Source organism: Heterodontus francisci, chromosome 13 (genome assembly GCF_036365525.1).
Source record: "Heterodontus francisci isolate sHetFra1 chromosome 13, sHetFra1.hap1, whole genome shotgun sequence".
NCBI lineage: Eukaryota > Metazoa > Chordata > Chondrichthyes > Heterodontiformes > Heterodontidae > Heterodontus > Heterodontus francisci.
The window spans coordinates 13,305,419-13,321,147 of record NC_090383.1 but is presented as its reverse complement, the minus strand read 5'-3'; the positions used below and the strand labels follow the sequence as shown (position 1 = coordinate 13,321,147).

At 44.6% G+C, this 15,729-nt stretch overlaps 1 protein-coding gene across 1 annotated transcript; it reads right to left on the bottom strand.

The window, feature by feature from the left end:
- Window positions 1-7,085: 7,085 nt before the first annotated feature.
- LOC137376236 (complement component C1q receptor-like) lies at window positions 7,086-13,297 on the bottom strand. The gene has a single exon (XM_068044387.1). The coding sequence runs from the start codon at window positions 13,184-13,186 to the stop codon at window positions 11,306-11,308; it is 1,881 nt and encodes a 626-aa protein (XP_067900488.1). The 5' UTR covers window positions 13,187-13,297; the 3' UTR covers window positions 7,086-11,305.
- Between the last annotated feature and the right edge of the window lie 2,432 nt (window positions 13,298-15,729).

Below are 15,729 nucleotides of genomic sequence, written 5' to 3'. Positions count from 1 at the left end.
CATCTCAATTCCTCAGGTTATACCACAGAGAAACACCAATGCTCCAACCAGCTCGGGTTCTCAAAATGCAGTAGATTTTGCCATTTAATTATAAATAATAATACAAAACCAAAAATATTATATTAAAACAAGGACAAAATTCATGATTTTAAAATTTGGACAGGGCTATATCTGTTCACCCAGTCCAATTATTCCCTACCCTGAAATCCTGTTTTACTGCTTTGAGTGCTTCCTCATTAGTTTCGTGGTTAGTATCCCCACCTGTGACGCAGGAGACTGGGGTTCAATTCCCCGATGGGGAGGCGTGAGCCTTTCTATGGCCGCCTGAGGGCAAAAGGGACAGCTTCAGGGTGGCACAGTGGTTAGCACTGCAGCCTCACAGCTCCAGCAACCTGGGTTTAGCTCTGGGTACTGCCTGTGTGGAGTTTTCAAGTTCTCCCTGTGACCCTGTGGGTTTCCACCGGGTGCTCAGGTTTCCTCCCACAGCCAAAGACTTGCAGGTTGATAGGTAAATTGGCCATTGTAAATTGCCCCTAGTGTCGGTAGGAGAATTGAGGGAAGGTGGGGATGTGGTGGGGAATATGGGATTAATGTAGGATTAGTATGAATGGGTGGTTGATGGTCAGCACAGACTCGGTGGGCCAAAGGGCCTGTTTCAGTGCTGTATGACTTCAAGACTATACTTGGCATTGACTTCCTCTGTGCAACATAGATATACATAGAAAGTGCAGCACCAAAACAGACCATTCAGCCCAATTCCATGCCAGTATTTATGCTCCACTTGAGCCTCCTCCCATCATTCCGCATCTCTGTCAGTGTAACTCTCTATTCTCTTTTCCCTCATGTGCTTATCTAGCATTCCCTTAAATGCATCTATACGATTCGCCTCAACCATTTCCTGTGGTAGTGAGTTCCACATTCTCTCCACTCTTTGGGTAATGAAGTTTCTTCGGAATTCCCTATTGGTTTTCTTGGTGACTTTCTTTTATTGATAGTCTCTAGTTTTGCTCTTCCCCATGCGTGGAAACATTTTCTCTGTGCCCACTCTATTAAAATCTTTCATAATTATAAAGACCTCTATTAGGTCACCCCCAACCTTTCCTTTCTAGAGAAAAGGGACCCACCACAAGAGAATAACTAAAGTTTAATATCTCTCTTTTAAAATAAATACAGTTTAGTGCCTTAGTTTTCTGTATGAATACTGAAGGATGAGAGGTATTGTAAAGCCTTACCCAGCAGTGTTCCTCTAAACTCTTAGACAGTGTTTGATAGATCTTCATAAAATCCAAATATTCCTGTACCATTTTAAATTATTTCTCCTAAGTTTTCCTCAGTGCAGTTAGAAACTAAACCTGGCCTAAGTATGGAAATGTTGCAACTGCACTTTTGTTTTATTCATCAATAAATAAGGATTGTTTCATAATAGGTCAGTATTCATAGCTTAGTATATGAAAATGGCAACCCTCCAGATATAGGGCAGCCCATTGCTGTGCAGTGGAGAACTGGGCCATCACTTCTTTCCACTGATAAAGACTGACTGGTAGTTGGCAAACAGTATTCTGTGTAAGTTATAAGTGAGCTTTTTTTGGGGGGGGGGACTCACTCTTAACTCTTGTCCCACAAGACTGTAACCAAAATGGCAACAGGATGCTTGGTGTAGCAATTCTGGAAAACTTTATTAAGAAATAATGAGTTATATGTAACAAAATTCAGATAGTGACTTTACAGCTCTCATGGCTGCGCTTTCCGATTGAGTTTTGGTCACAGGCGAGGTGAGGACCCTCTCAGTATATCTGGTCTGTTGTTCTCTCCACTCCACATGCTGGAGTTGCTCCACTTCTGTGGTTTCACTTCTGGGAATCTTCTTTTTCTTCTGCACATTCAGGCATTGTGGACCCTGACATTTAACCCTTTCTGATCATCAAGCCACCTTGTGTTTGGCCTGATGGTTGGCTCGAACATTGTGATGTCAGTTGCTAGCCTATTTTAACGGCGACTTGAGGTAACAGGATACCTGCCAGCAACTATTAAAGGCTCTATTCACGTTATTATCCCTTTGTGCTGACACACACAATATGAAGTTTGTACAAAAACTGATGCTTTGTTAGCTAGGCTTGCGGAAGATTGTCAAGGCTTGCAATTATTTTGTGCTGACACAGGCAATACATTATCATTATATATTATTAAAACTACATTCAAACTACATAATCAAGGCATACACAATTTAATATATGTAGAACTCATATAACTCAATCAAGGTTTTAGGATTAATTGCGACTGATTTGTTTTAATACATTTATATAAAAGTGACTCTTTTAACTAATGTGTTAGTATCAGGTTAAAGAATAAAGTAAAGTCAACTCGAATCACCCCAAAACTACCTACAAAGTGTATAAAATGGACCTCTATCCCAATATCACAGAAATATAAATAGGCAAAGAATACATGGTTGTTGTTCACATTAGTGTGAAACTAGAAATGAAACCACATTGGTTCCTTATAAAAATGTTATCAAATAAGCCTAAGCAGTCGTAACTCTGTTCCTCCTGCATAAAGTCAAAGCACAAAACTGTCCATAATTATGTGCTAATTGACGATCTCAAAGAGGACTACTGGTATGGAAAACAGGAATATCACACAGGTGCAGCACAATATCTTTGCCAGGAGTTAGGTTCAATGTATATTGTTGTAGTAGCACAGAGGGAGCTTCACTCATGCATCTGATTGTGTTGTACATGACTTGAGAGTGCATGCCAGAGACACTGGCTATGCAAATTAAAGGGTTATTCAGCTTTCTAGTTGTGGGCTGCCTCATCAATACTGAAAGTGGCCCAAACATTCCAGTACCTGGATTTTGCCACTTAACAACTTAAGTTCCAATGAGATTTGCAAACTTGTCTGTTCATCAACTCATGCCATGAGGTCAAGATTTGGGAGTTTTAGCTAGTTAAAGCATCTGGGCACGCTCAGCTTGCCTCCTTTGTTTTCAATGCGCAACACACCAGGAATTTTAGGCATTTACGTTCAGAAAACAGCATCTGCCATTTCCTTTTACTTGTTTTCCTGTCTGATCCTGGCATCACTGAATGTTAAATCCTCACCTAAATTATATTTTATCCCCCAAGTGACTCTAAGAATGAATGATGGTGTGGGTGAGTTTCTGCTCACCTGCTTGCTTGTTTCTCATTGCCAGACTCTTCTTCTATTTTCTAGCTTGCAGCATCTCAAAATTTAAGGCACCAAAGTTTACTGTAAGAAATTTTCATCAATTCATTAATGTTTAATTAATGTAGCCATGGAGAACATATTTCCAAGTGTGAGCGAGACCAGAACTAGGGGCCCTGAATATAAGATAGTCACCCATAAATACAATAGAGAATTCAGGAAAAGCTTCTTTACCCAAAGAGTGGTAAGAATGTAAAACTCGCTACCACAAGGAGTAGTTGAGGTGAATGGCATTAGTGCATTTAAGGGGCTGGATTTTAAAGCCCCTCCGCCGTCAGGAACGTTGGCGGGTGGGGGGCAATTAAGATCGGTGCGGCGGAGGTTCGCCACCGACCCCGATGGCGACAGGCCCCATGCTGATCTCAGCGGCAGTGGCAAGGCCTCGTGGCGGTGGCCCTACTGCTCGGCAACGGGACCCCCATTTAAATATGCAAGCCAATTTACATAGCTGATTTAATGAGGGTTCCGTCACCTCCTTGATCGCCGCACCGATCTTCATTCGGCAGCCGAGAATGCTGCTCCTTTGAATCCCCGTTCAGGGAAACATGGCGTGACACCTGTGGGGAGGAGGGGAGGAGGATTGTTTCTCTGTGCGGGAGTAGGGGAGCGAGGTGACATCGCTGTGGATCGGTCAGGGGTGTGATGGGAAGGGGTAAAGGGCAAAGGTGCTGAATTCCTGAATTATGGGGGGGGGAAGGTCAAATTCTTAGTAAACAAATACCGGGGTGGAAAAGGGCAGGAATGTTTTGAAATGCAACGGCAGGGGGGCGAGGGGGTGGGGGCGGGGAGGAAATGAATTTAATGAAAATGTAATTTTTTTTTTGATCATTGAATTGACCTGGCCCTTTAATTTTAAAATCCCCAGTAAGGTCTGTAAGCCCTTTAAAAATGGTGTCGCGCCTGCGCAATTGGTGTGCACGCCATTGCCCGCAAAGGCTCGCCCGCCCCCTCCGCATGATTGCGGGGGGCGGGCACCGCAGCCATGCAAATGATCTGCCATGTTTGAAATAGTGGCGGCTCCATGACGTGGTGCCCGTGCAGGTGGGGCACATTTTTTTATGTTCGCCGCTTATTTTGGCGGCGGACTCTTAGAATCCAGCCCAAGGGGATGCCAGATAGACACTTGAAGAAAACAGAATAAATGGATATGCTGATAGGGTTGGATGAAAAGGGGTGGGAGGAGGCTCATATGAAGAATAAAGACTGGTATGGACCAGTTTCAATGAATGGCTTCTATCTGTGCGGCAAATTCTATGTCATTCTACGTAATGATAGAACAATTGATAGATAGCTAGACAGATGACTAAATCAAATTCCAATCCTTAAATGAAATCTTAAGATTTTTACATAAGATCATAAGAAATATATGGCCGCTCAAGCCTGCTCCATCTTTCAATAAGATCATGGCTGAACTTCTACATCAACTCCAGTTTCACACCCGATCCCCTTATCCTTTGATTCCCTTGGTGACCAAAAATCTATTGATCGCAGTCTTGATGGTAGATGCTGAGATTTGGTAGAATGTGTGCAGAGGACTGTCCATTTATCTGGCAGAATTCCTCATAGCTGGTTCCGCTTCCCTGCCATAAATTTCCAGAAATGCTGCCGAGTCTCCATCTATGTGCATTTCCACCACACTACATGCAGAGTTACGATGGCAGTGCAGGAGCTGCTCTGAACGAATTCTCGCCCACAGATAGAGGGGAAGGCAGACAGACAGGGAGAAAAACTCAGGGATACATTTCCAGAAACCAATCACAAAAGACCAATGTACTGTTTGTGGAGAAAGTTACAGACCAACGTTGTCATACCTGGGATGCTGCCTCCTCTTACCTCTACCAGACATATGCCCTGAGGAATGCAGCAACGTCCTGAGGTTGAGACGATTGGCCTCTAAAAACCACAACTATCTTCCTTTAGTTATGGCTCCAGCCACTGGCGATTTTTCTCCTTGATCCCCATTGACTTCAGTTTTACTCAAAATTCTTGGTGCTACATTCAGTCGAATGCTGATTTGATGTCAAGGGCAGTCAGTCTCACCTCACCTTTGGAATTCAATTATTTCGCCATGTTTGGATCAAGGCTGTAATGAGGTCTGGAGCTGAGTTGTGCTGGTAGAATCCAAACTAAGCATTGATGAGCAAGTTATTGCTGAGTAAATGCCACGTGTTAGAGCTGCTTCTAACTCTTTCCATTACTTTGCTGATGATTGGGAGGGGGCTGAAAAGATGGTAATTAGTTGGGTTGGATTTGTCCTACTTTTCCTGGGCAGGACATACCTGGAGTAATTTTCCACATTGCCGGGTAAATGCCAGTATTGATGCCATACTGGGACATCTTGCCTAGCGGTGCGGTTAGTTCTGGAGGACAGGTCTTCAGCACTACAGTCAAGATGTTACTGGCACCTATAACGTTTGCTGTGTCTAGTGCACTCTACTATTTCTTGATATCTTGTGGAGTGATATCTGCAGGGCTTACACACCTATGTGTGAGTTACTGAAGACAACTATCTCTACAGACTCTGGGTCAGTGAGACCCAGTTGCTCAGCTTTGCCATTTGCAAGACACCTGTCACCTCCGTGGAACATAGGGGTGGCACTATAACTGTCAATCAAGATCATCACTGCACTCAACTTTTATGCCCCAGATGAATTCAAGGCAAAAGCTGCAGTATCAGCTAATGTGCTTCTCAAACATGTATCAAGTAGGTAATGGATAGACTGGTCCCAATGGCCACACTTTCATCACTGCCCTACTGCATTTGTCAAAGGACAGGGGTTATTGATGGTTGCCATGTATCCAACCTGAAGTTCACCCTGGCTGTCAGTATGTATCCATGTTCATGACAATGGTTTGATATATGAAGCTTTGAAAAGTGGGAGTGTGGCAAGACTTTCAATTGTATATTACATCTTGACTATGTCTTTCTGAGGTATGGCTATGCATGACATGAAATGAAAGAGCTGTAAGGCTGTTTGAAGGCTTAGTGTGGGTGAGGGACAAACCATCACACAGCCCTTCACCCTTCCCTGAAACATCTTGCCCTGTGTCGATCACTAAGGCAATGCTCATCAGCAGAAGCATATCTGGAGTAGGCACAGCTGAGGCTGATGTCTCACAGGGGGATTCAACAGGACCATCTTGCCCCTTCCCTCCGCCTCCCCCCCCCCCCCCCCCCCCCACACCCCTTAAATAGGGGATAGCAACCAGAAGCAGGCTGGTATGGTGAGACAAGTTACAGGGTCGTGTGACCCAGTACAAGGAGGTAGAGAGTTATCTCAACTCTAACAGGCTCCCACAGTTACCTAGCAGCCATTGATTCAGCAGCTCGCCTGTTTTCTTCCCTTTTCTCCCCTCCTTCCGTGAAGGAACTTGCCGAGGTAAGATTCCACAGGGTCCATCAACTCTCTAATGCCAAGTGACCCTCCTTCAAGTGTGAACTTGGACAGAGAGCATTTGCAGGCAACTCAACTGTATACAGGATCACAGCAAGTTTAATCATGTCCTTACACTGGACTAATATATGTGCTCTTTTCAGCGCGAGTAACTGGGTAGTGATCAGAAGTGAGAGATGTGACCCATGCTCATTTTTTTTCCCTCCTCCCTCATTCAGGATTGCTGAAGACCATTGTAACACCATGGTCACTGCCGCAGTCGAGATCAATTAACTCAGTACAAAACAGGAATCCCCCTTGTAGCGTCTGGTCTGTAACATCACGTTAAAGCTTTCTTTTAAACCACGCATGGGACGGTTTCACTCAGTGGGAATGCAATTTTGTAAGATCATCCTAAAGTTGCCTTTTGCTTTTATTATTTTCATTTGTTGTTTGAAATCATGGTAACGCATGTAAAAACACATACAGATCAGGCAGACTTTTATTTTAAAAAATAATCGCATCAAAACACTGCACCAGGGGCACCTGCACAGTTTTGCTAGAGTGTCATTATCAACCCTTTTGAGTCAATTCCAATTTTGCATATGTTAAAACATTTTCATGAGTATGCCCACAGGGAGTGTACATAATAAGTAACATTCCTTCCTGCATTACTTTTTAATCCATCGATAATATCAGCTGAGACATAACCGACATGGTTCACCCTTCCTGAGTACTGCCAACACTCTGTTAAGGCAAGCACACTGGTGCAAAGCCAAGAGCCCTGCATTTTTAACCCTCCTTTTTTTCAATTCTTCAAACTGCCTTGGGGGACTTTTGGGGGAATGCATGCTGTTTTCCTTTCCCCTTTCTTCCTCCACAACTCCCCTAGTGAAATGAGACACATATAAGCTAGGATGACTTCCCACGGCTTCTTTCTGGTGCTTGGTTGAGGATCAATTTTCCTCACCTATGAACCCAGGGAGCACATTGTTTCACCAATGCAAAGCAGATGAATAACAGGCAGATACCCAAGGTGGCTGAACTGCACCAACTCCTGCTCCCCCCATCTTGTGTTGCCCAAGATTCCCTGAGAGTGGGTGGAACATCTCAGCAAACATCAGGTGTAACACAAGGTGAAACTGAAGGGGTGTAACTAGCCTGTCAGCCTCAATTTCCCATTGGATCAACCTGCGGGTGGCCATTCAAAAAGGCACACTCAGGAAAGTTGGCTTCGGTATTGTGCCCAGTTTCTGCTCCAATCCAAGCAGAGCAGCGGCAAGAAGATGCTAGGAAGAGGTAACACAAAAGAAAAGGTTAATATTTTAAAACACCACACTTTTTCTAACACAGTTTAAATATAACAGCATCGCAATAGTATGCCTGTGCAACAGGCATTTACAATGTTTGCATTATATGATCAGATTTATACTGTTACTAATCTAATCAACATTTGTAAATTATGTCAAATTAGCACAGTTGATAGTGTGTTTTTCAAATCATCAAAATAAATATAATCTCCCAGTTTTCTAAAGATGGCCATTGGAGCTTTTAAGTTATTACTTTAAAAAAAATTTCATGCCTGATAGGTATTTGTTCTTATGTAATGTGACATCTAAGCGATCATATTCTGAATCCATACCAGGGCAGTCTCACTCATTAGTAACGCATACCAGGAATTCAGGTGAGAAAATCAGTCAACATTGTGGGCAGTGAACAGGCAAGGCTTCAGAGAGTAGTGCAGAATTGGATTATTACTCTGATACTGCATTCGCTTCATTCATGGCAAGATGCAATCATAATTGAATTGATGTTGAGTATTTTAAATTACAAACGTTCTGTTTCGAAGAACATCGCTCGAGAACTTTGAAATTGTATTTTTAATTGGATAAGATTGCAGGGTACAGGAGCACAGGACCTTGTATAAGCAAAAATCTAAAGAGGCGGGGGGCGGTAAAATTATGCGGGGAGAGGCCCGCCTCGACCCCCGACGTCGAGAAGAGCCCGCCGCATATTATTGGAGGCGGGGTGGGGACCTCGATGCGCCCCCCCGCCGCTTGGCAGTGGGGCCTTCATCTAAATAGTTAAATTAACGAAAATTAGATGCAAATGAACTTACCTGCTGGCCGCGGCCCTCCCACCCTGATTTTACAGCCGCCGAACGCAACTCGCGCACCTTTGGAACCCCGTACGGAGTTCCGAGGCAAGAAACCTCTCTACATCATCGGGGGCGGCCGCTCTGCCCCTCTATTTAAATCAGCCCCCGCGCGTAATATTGTGGGGGCTGTGCAGCGGCACTTTTGCATGTCGGAAGGTCACCGCTCTCACAGCGGTGCCGCCGTGGAGCGCTGATAAAAATCAGCCCATCATTTTTTTTTTAGAGATACAGCACTGAAACAGGCCCTTCGGCCCACCGAGTCTGTGCCGACCATCAACCACCCATTAATACTAATCCTACACTAAACCCATATTCCTACCACATCCCCACCTGTCCCTATATTTCCCTACCACCTACCTATACTAGGGGCAATTTATAATGGCCAATTTACCTATCAACCTGCAAGTCTTTTGGCTGTGGGAGGAAACCGGAGCACCCGGAGGAAACCCACGCAGACACAGGGAGAACTTGCAAACTCCACACAGGCAGTACCCAGAATTGAACCCGGGTCGCTGGAGCTGTGAGGCTGCGGTGCTAACCACTGCGCCACTGTGCTGCCCAATATGTAAACTTAATTTCCTTTTAGATTTTATTTTCAACTTAGAGATGCTAAGTTAGGTGATGCACAACATCCAATATCTAAGCACATTCCACTTCCTAGCACATGTCTCCAACATTCTGTCACTATACATGCTTTCAGAGAACTCAGACGCACAGCCATATCATTAACGCTGTCAAGGACTGGAATAATGCTCCCCACCATTCTTGATAAACCAACCTACAAATGTCATCAGATCACAAGATAAATATGGATGTGGGAGAGCCCACATCATGACATTTAATTGTTTCTTAAAATATTTCCATTCATGTAGTATTTAAGTCACCCATTTTTCCCCCATGCACAGTAATTTACACTTCTCTGCACTAAGTATCACTTGCCATTGTTCCACCCACTTACATATTTTTGACAAACTCAGTAATTCCACTGACAATTCAATATTAACTCCTGATTTAGCATCATCTGTAAATTTGATTAATTTGTAATACATTTCTGAATCCTAAAGGTAAAATTTTCATGGGGGTTCCCTGACCTGCCATCACTTTGGCAGAGATCAGTAGAAACCCCCAGACGTGGCATTAATCTGGGGTTTCTGTTGATTATCTGCCCAAGTTACAATGGAAGAGGATGAGAGAATGCAAAATAAAGTACCAGTGTAAATCATCAATTCAAATTAGAAATAGTAGAGATCGTAAAACTGCTCCCTTGGGCAACCAAATTAGTACCTCTTCCCCACCCTACAACCACCCATATAAGAAGTACTTGTTGTTTCAGCCCATTTATTATCTGTCTTCTTCTTATATCATGAAATTATTGAGTCTTTCATGTGGAACTTTGTTCAATGTCTTTTGTAAATGCACGTATACTATGTTGTTAGGATTTCCAAAGTCTATTTGGAATCTAAAAAAAATCAAGGCGAAAGAAAAAAAGACATGCATTTATATAGTGCCTTTCACAACCACAGGACATCTCAAAGTGCTTTACAGCCAACAAAATACTTTAGAAGTAATCACTGTTGTAATGTGGGAAACACGGCAATCAGTAAGCGCACAGCAAGCCTCCACAAACAGCTACATCATAAAGACCAGATAATCTGTTTTTGTGATGTCAATTGTAGGATAAATATTGGCCAAGACACCAGGGATAAACTCCCCTGCTCTTCTCAGATCGCCCTATGGGATCTGTAATTTCCACCTGAGAGAGCAGACAGGGCCTCAGTTTAATGTCTTATTGGAATGGCAGTATCTGTGGCAGTGCAGTACTTGATTTTTGCCTTTAAGTCTCTGCGAATGGGACTTGACCCTTGAACCTTCTAATTTAGATATGTGAGCACTATCAACTGAGCCACAGCTTCAATCACAATAGCACTATTATAATCTGTTACTTTTATCTGAAACAAATCTAACTTGTAACATGTTAAGGTTTTGGCCACAATTTCTTAGCAACATCAAAAAGGGAGTGCTATTTGCATAGCTGTACATTAAAGCTGACCCTTGACCTGGTGTTATTGATCCGATAAAGGAATATTTTAGAAAGCAAATGTAAACCTCTGCAAAGCCAACTAAATTTACACAGTAACAGAAAATGCCGGAAATACTCAGCAAAAGAATTCTGATGAAAGGTCGTCGACCTGAAACGTTAATTCTGTTTCTCACAGATGCTGCCAGACCTGCTGAGTATTTCCAGCACTTTCTGTTTTTATTTCAGATTTCCAGCATCCGTAGTATTTTGCTTTTGCAAATTCACATAGTCATTTCATAACGAATCAAAATAAATTGTTGCTGCTCTGAATTCATGGTGTTATTTTTAAAAGCTCAGAGGAAAAAAAGAACCTTTTTTTTCACGGTTGTCAAAAATATTTCATTGTAAATGAGCCGAGATGACCTAATTCAGGTTATTTGTGTCTGAAGGCGAACAGAAATTTTGAAAGATTGTCACCACGAATGAAATTGAGAGATGTATTATTCTGATATTGTTCTGATCTCAGGTCTATACAGCAGTCTGATTTGCTTCAATCTCCATGTAGCTGTCGGCTGAAGGGTTGCAGTGGACAGATGTGACTTTGTCCGGAGCTCTGAATGAGGAAGGCTCTGTCGTTTGGACCCAGCTGTAGTAATGTCCAGCCTTGTTGGTCTGCTCTTTGGCTGACCTGTGGCGACGGTACAGAATCAAAGCCATGGCGCAGAGGACAAGCAGCAGAGCAGCAGCCGAGCCCAGTGCACACAGCAACAGCCACCATGTCCCCTTCTCCTGTTCCACCTGCCTGGGAGTCCCCCCTGTGCCCGGGGGCTGCCTCACTGTCAGGAAAGGCATCGGCGACCAGCTTCCAGCACTGAAGTCCGTCACTCTCCCGTCGCTCTGTCCGCTTAGCCGGCCAGTAGTGGGTGTTTCTGACTGAGTGGGGGTCGCTGGAGAGTCCAGGTGTAGTGGGGTGCTGCCCCAGTCAGCGGTGTGGACCATTGGGCCAGGTGCAGAGCTGGGACTCCAGCCTCCAGCTGTAGTGTCTGACACAGCTGGCTCAGTGGCAATAAGCAATGTGGTCACCATGCTCTCTGGGACACAAGATGCATTGTCTTCACCTAATGCGTAACCTTCACTACAGGAGCACGCAAAGCTCCCTTCGGTGTTGGAGCATATCCCTGCACAGGGGTGCCCTGTGCATTCGTCAACATCCATGCAGGAATGCCCACTTGCACTGGTCACATAACCCGCCCTGCAGTGGCACCGATACGACCCATCGGTGTTCTGGCACAGGTGGGCACACGGGCGCGCCGAGCACTCGTCGCGATCCTGGCATTGCCCGGCTACCATGGCAAAGCCCTCGGTGCAAGCGCATCGGTAACCCCCCGCTGAATTGATGCAGAGTTGGGCGCAAGGTGCTCCGGCGCATTCGTCCGTGTCCGCGCAATCGCGCCCGTTTCCCGCCAGCTCATAGCCCGCCGGGCAGCTGCACCGGAACCCCACCGGGAAGTTGACGCACCTGTATTCACAGGGGTCGCCCTGGCAGTGATCCAGGGGCTCGCAGGAGCGCTGGTCAGCTCCGAGTTGGTAGCCGTTCTCACACTGGCAGTGGTGACCCCTTTCCCCATCACTCACACAGACCTGGGCACAGCCCCCATTGGCAATGATGCAGCCAGAAGGAGGGGCACAGAAGGGACCGTCCATCGACCAACCAAACAACTTTGGACTTTGTTCCACGCACAGAACATAATGCGTGGCTGCTGAGATGCCACCGTCCTCACAGGACACAGTTGCCAGGGAGCCAAATGGTACCAGGCTCAATGAGGAGCTCTCTGCATTAAAGGGGGTGGTGTAGGTGACCGAACCTGGGCCGCTCAGATCCATCTTCCGGCACATGCCTTTAAAGCTGAACTTGCAGAGGTAGCCGTCCACGCCGTGGCTGCAGACGCCGTCTGACCACTGGAAGTTCTCGCCCTTTAAGCTGCCTTGAGGGTAGGAGGCAATGTGCACGCACCTGTGGGCCGTGCAGGTGCTCTGGGGCTCCCTGGCCCAGTTGGAGAACTCGGTCTCTTCGTCCCCCGAGGTCCAGCGGAAGCCCCTCAGCGGTCTGTGCTGCTGGTAACAGTGTCTCAGGGGCAGCTGGAGCCCCATCCAGAACCTCCACTGGCCCCTTGGCGGTGGGGCCATGGGGAGACTGGAGAGCAGCCTCTGGATCTGCACAGCTTCTCCCGCGTCCTTCACCGTCGCCAGGCTGCCTCCGTTCGCCTTGCAGCTCTCCAGTGCTTTGTGGAATGGTTTGCTGCCCATGTGCGCAGTGTAACAGGCATTTCTGGCACACACCGTGTGCCAGGGGACTGACAGCTGACCTGCAACTGTTGCAAACAAGACTTGGAATAGCAGCAGCAGCATCCTCTAAGACAAGACACACAGGGAATAAAGATAGCCAATTTGAAAACACACCAGCCTGAAAGCCTCTAAATAGTTGGTAAAGCCTCGGCGACAAATACAGAGGCAACTGGCTGGAGAACGTGCTGCAGTATATTTTCATATCCCCACCCCCCCCCCCCCCCCCTTTGACAGACCTCACTGGATCTCTATGAATCCTCTGTTGTTCTAAACGATTCTCCCACGGTTTCAGCATCGCTTGCAGCGGAAGCAGTGAAGAAGTCACTTGAGAGTTTGAATGTTAGCATTCCATTACCCCCTTACATTCCAATGTGGAAAATAGCGAAGAGAGAACTTCAAAGAAGTGAAATGCACTTTCACATGTATTCACTCACTTTCCCTTTCAAGGCATCATGCCTTCAATCAGTTGGCTTTACACTAAATATTTAGACATATATATATTATGCATAAGTGCTTCATAATGGCATTTTATTTTGAACAGGAGACAAATATCAAGTGTCTGTTAGTGAAATTGACTACAGTCTCCATGTTGTTCACGTCCTAACGTTAATGGTACGATGCAAACATTCACCATGGTTAGATGGCGATTAATGAAAAATAAAGATTCATCTTGTCAATATGAAAGCATGGCTAGATGCATTTAGAAAGTTGTCCCCTAAGCCAACACAGCCCCCGACCCCCCCCCCCCCCCCCCACCCCCCACCCCCCCAACCCCACTCCCCTTCTCTTGAGATCTTTATCACCGAGGTCGTGGGAATGGTACATTTTAAGTGAACCTCGGCCAAAACAGCTGGACTGGCTATACTTAAGCCCGCGAATGGGAACTTTTCTTTTAAAAAAAAGTAGATTTTGCCTAAAGATTTTGCCCTTCGCTAAACTCGTTTGTAAATGAGGAAAAATGACCTGCTGACTTTTCATTAAGAATAAGCCTTAATATTTCCCAAACCGATTTGATTGTGGAAAGGATTGAAAGCATTCCCAGAGGACAGGAAATTCCACATTTAGTGATGCTGTGAAACCTCAGAACTTATATATAGAATAATTATTGTGTCATCCAAAATGAAACCATATGTGTCTTGGGAGCCACAATTTAAACTGAATTTCAAAAATGTCTAATTATTATAACTGATGAGTTTCAATACTTTATTATAATAGTTAAAAGCTATCTAGGGTATAGTAAAAAAATGTGACCAAATGTTCACATGTCTTATTCATTGCTGTTTATTGTTTTAAACATACCAGAATTATGATGCTCTTAATTTGCAGAAATCAGCAAAGAGTATATTTTTCCCACAAAATAGTAAATGAAAACAAAAGAGTCGTGTTACAGTTGCACAGGGCATTGGTGAGACCTCATCTAGAGTATTGTGTACAATTTTGGTCTCCTTACTTAAGAAAGGATATAATTGTATTGGAAGCAGTTCAGAGAAAGTTCACTCAACTGATTCCTGGGATGAGAGGATTATTCTATGAGGAAAACTTGGACAGATTGGGTCTGTATTCATTGGAGTTTAGAAGGAAACTTTCTAGGATGAGAGGTGATCTTATTGAAACATATAAGATCCTGAGGGGACTTGACAGGGTGGATGATGAAAGGATGTTTCCCCTTGTGGGAGAGACTAAAACTAGGGGGCACAGCTTAAAAATAAGGGGTCTCCCATTTCAGACAGAGATGAGGAGAACTTTTTTCTCTCAGAGGGTCGTGAGTCTGTGGAACTCACTTCCCCAGACAGCGGTGCAGGCAGGGTCATTGAATGTTTTTAAGGCAGAGGTAGACAGATTCTTGACAAACAAGGAAGTCAAAGGGTATCGGGGGGTAGACAGCAAAGTAGAGTTGAGTCCACAAACAGATCAGCCATGATTTGAGAGAATGGCAGAGCAGGCTTGAGGGGACCGAATGGCCTTCTCCTGCTCCTAGTTCATATGTTTGCATGTAGTGGAACTATCTTATATTAATTATTACTGGAAAGTGGAAACAAACACCAGAATCATATATAATTATTTGGAGGGTGAATTATATTGTGGTAAGTTACTGCCCACTTGACCTTTTATGTAGGATCATGGATTGCTGGCAGGGAGTGCCAATACATTGGGTCAGATTTTGCAGTCACCGTTATTTAGGTTCAAATTGGGCAGCAAGTCCAACCTGTAGTTAAACGCAGAAATCTGCAAATTGCCATCCAAGATGCCCTGGTCGTCCAAAAGCTGTGCAAAAACAGCATCTTGCCAAATACATTGAATTTCCTGTACTTACATATTGCATAAGATTCCATAGGATATACAGCCCATATATGGGCCATTTGACTCAACTATTCCATGCCGGCATTTATTTCTCACTCAAAACTCCTCACCTAACTCTATCAGTATAACCCTCTATTTCCTTTTCCTTCATATACTTACCTAGCCTCCCCTTAATTGTATATATATTATTTCCTTCAACCTCTCCTTGTGGCAGAAAGTTCCACATTCCTACCACTCTCTGGCTGTAGAATACTTCCAACATAGATGTTGGCAAAACTCACCAAAAGTGGTAATGGCTTGGCCAT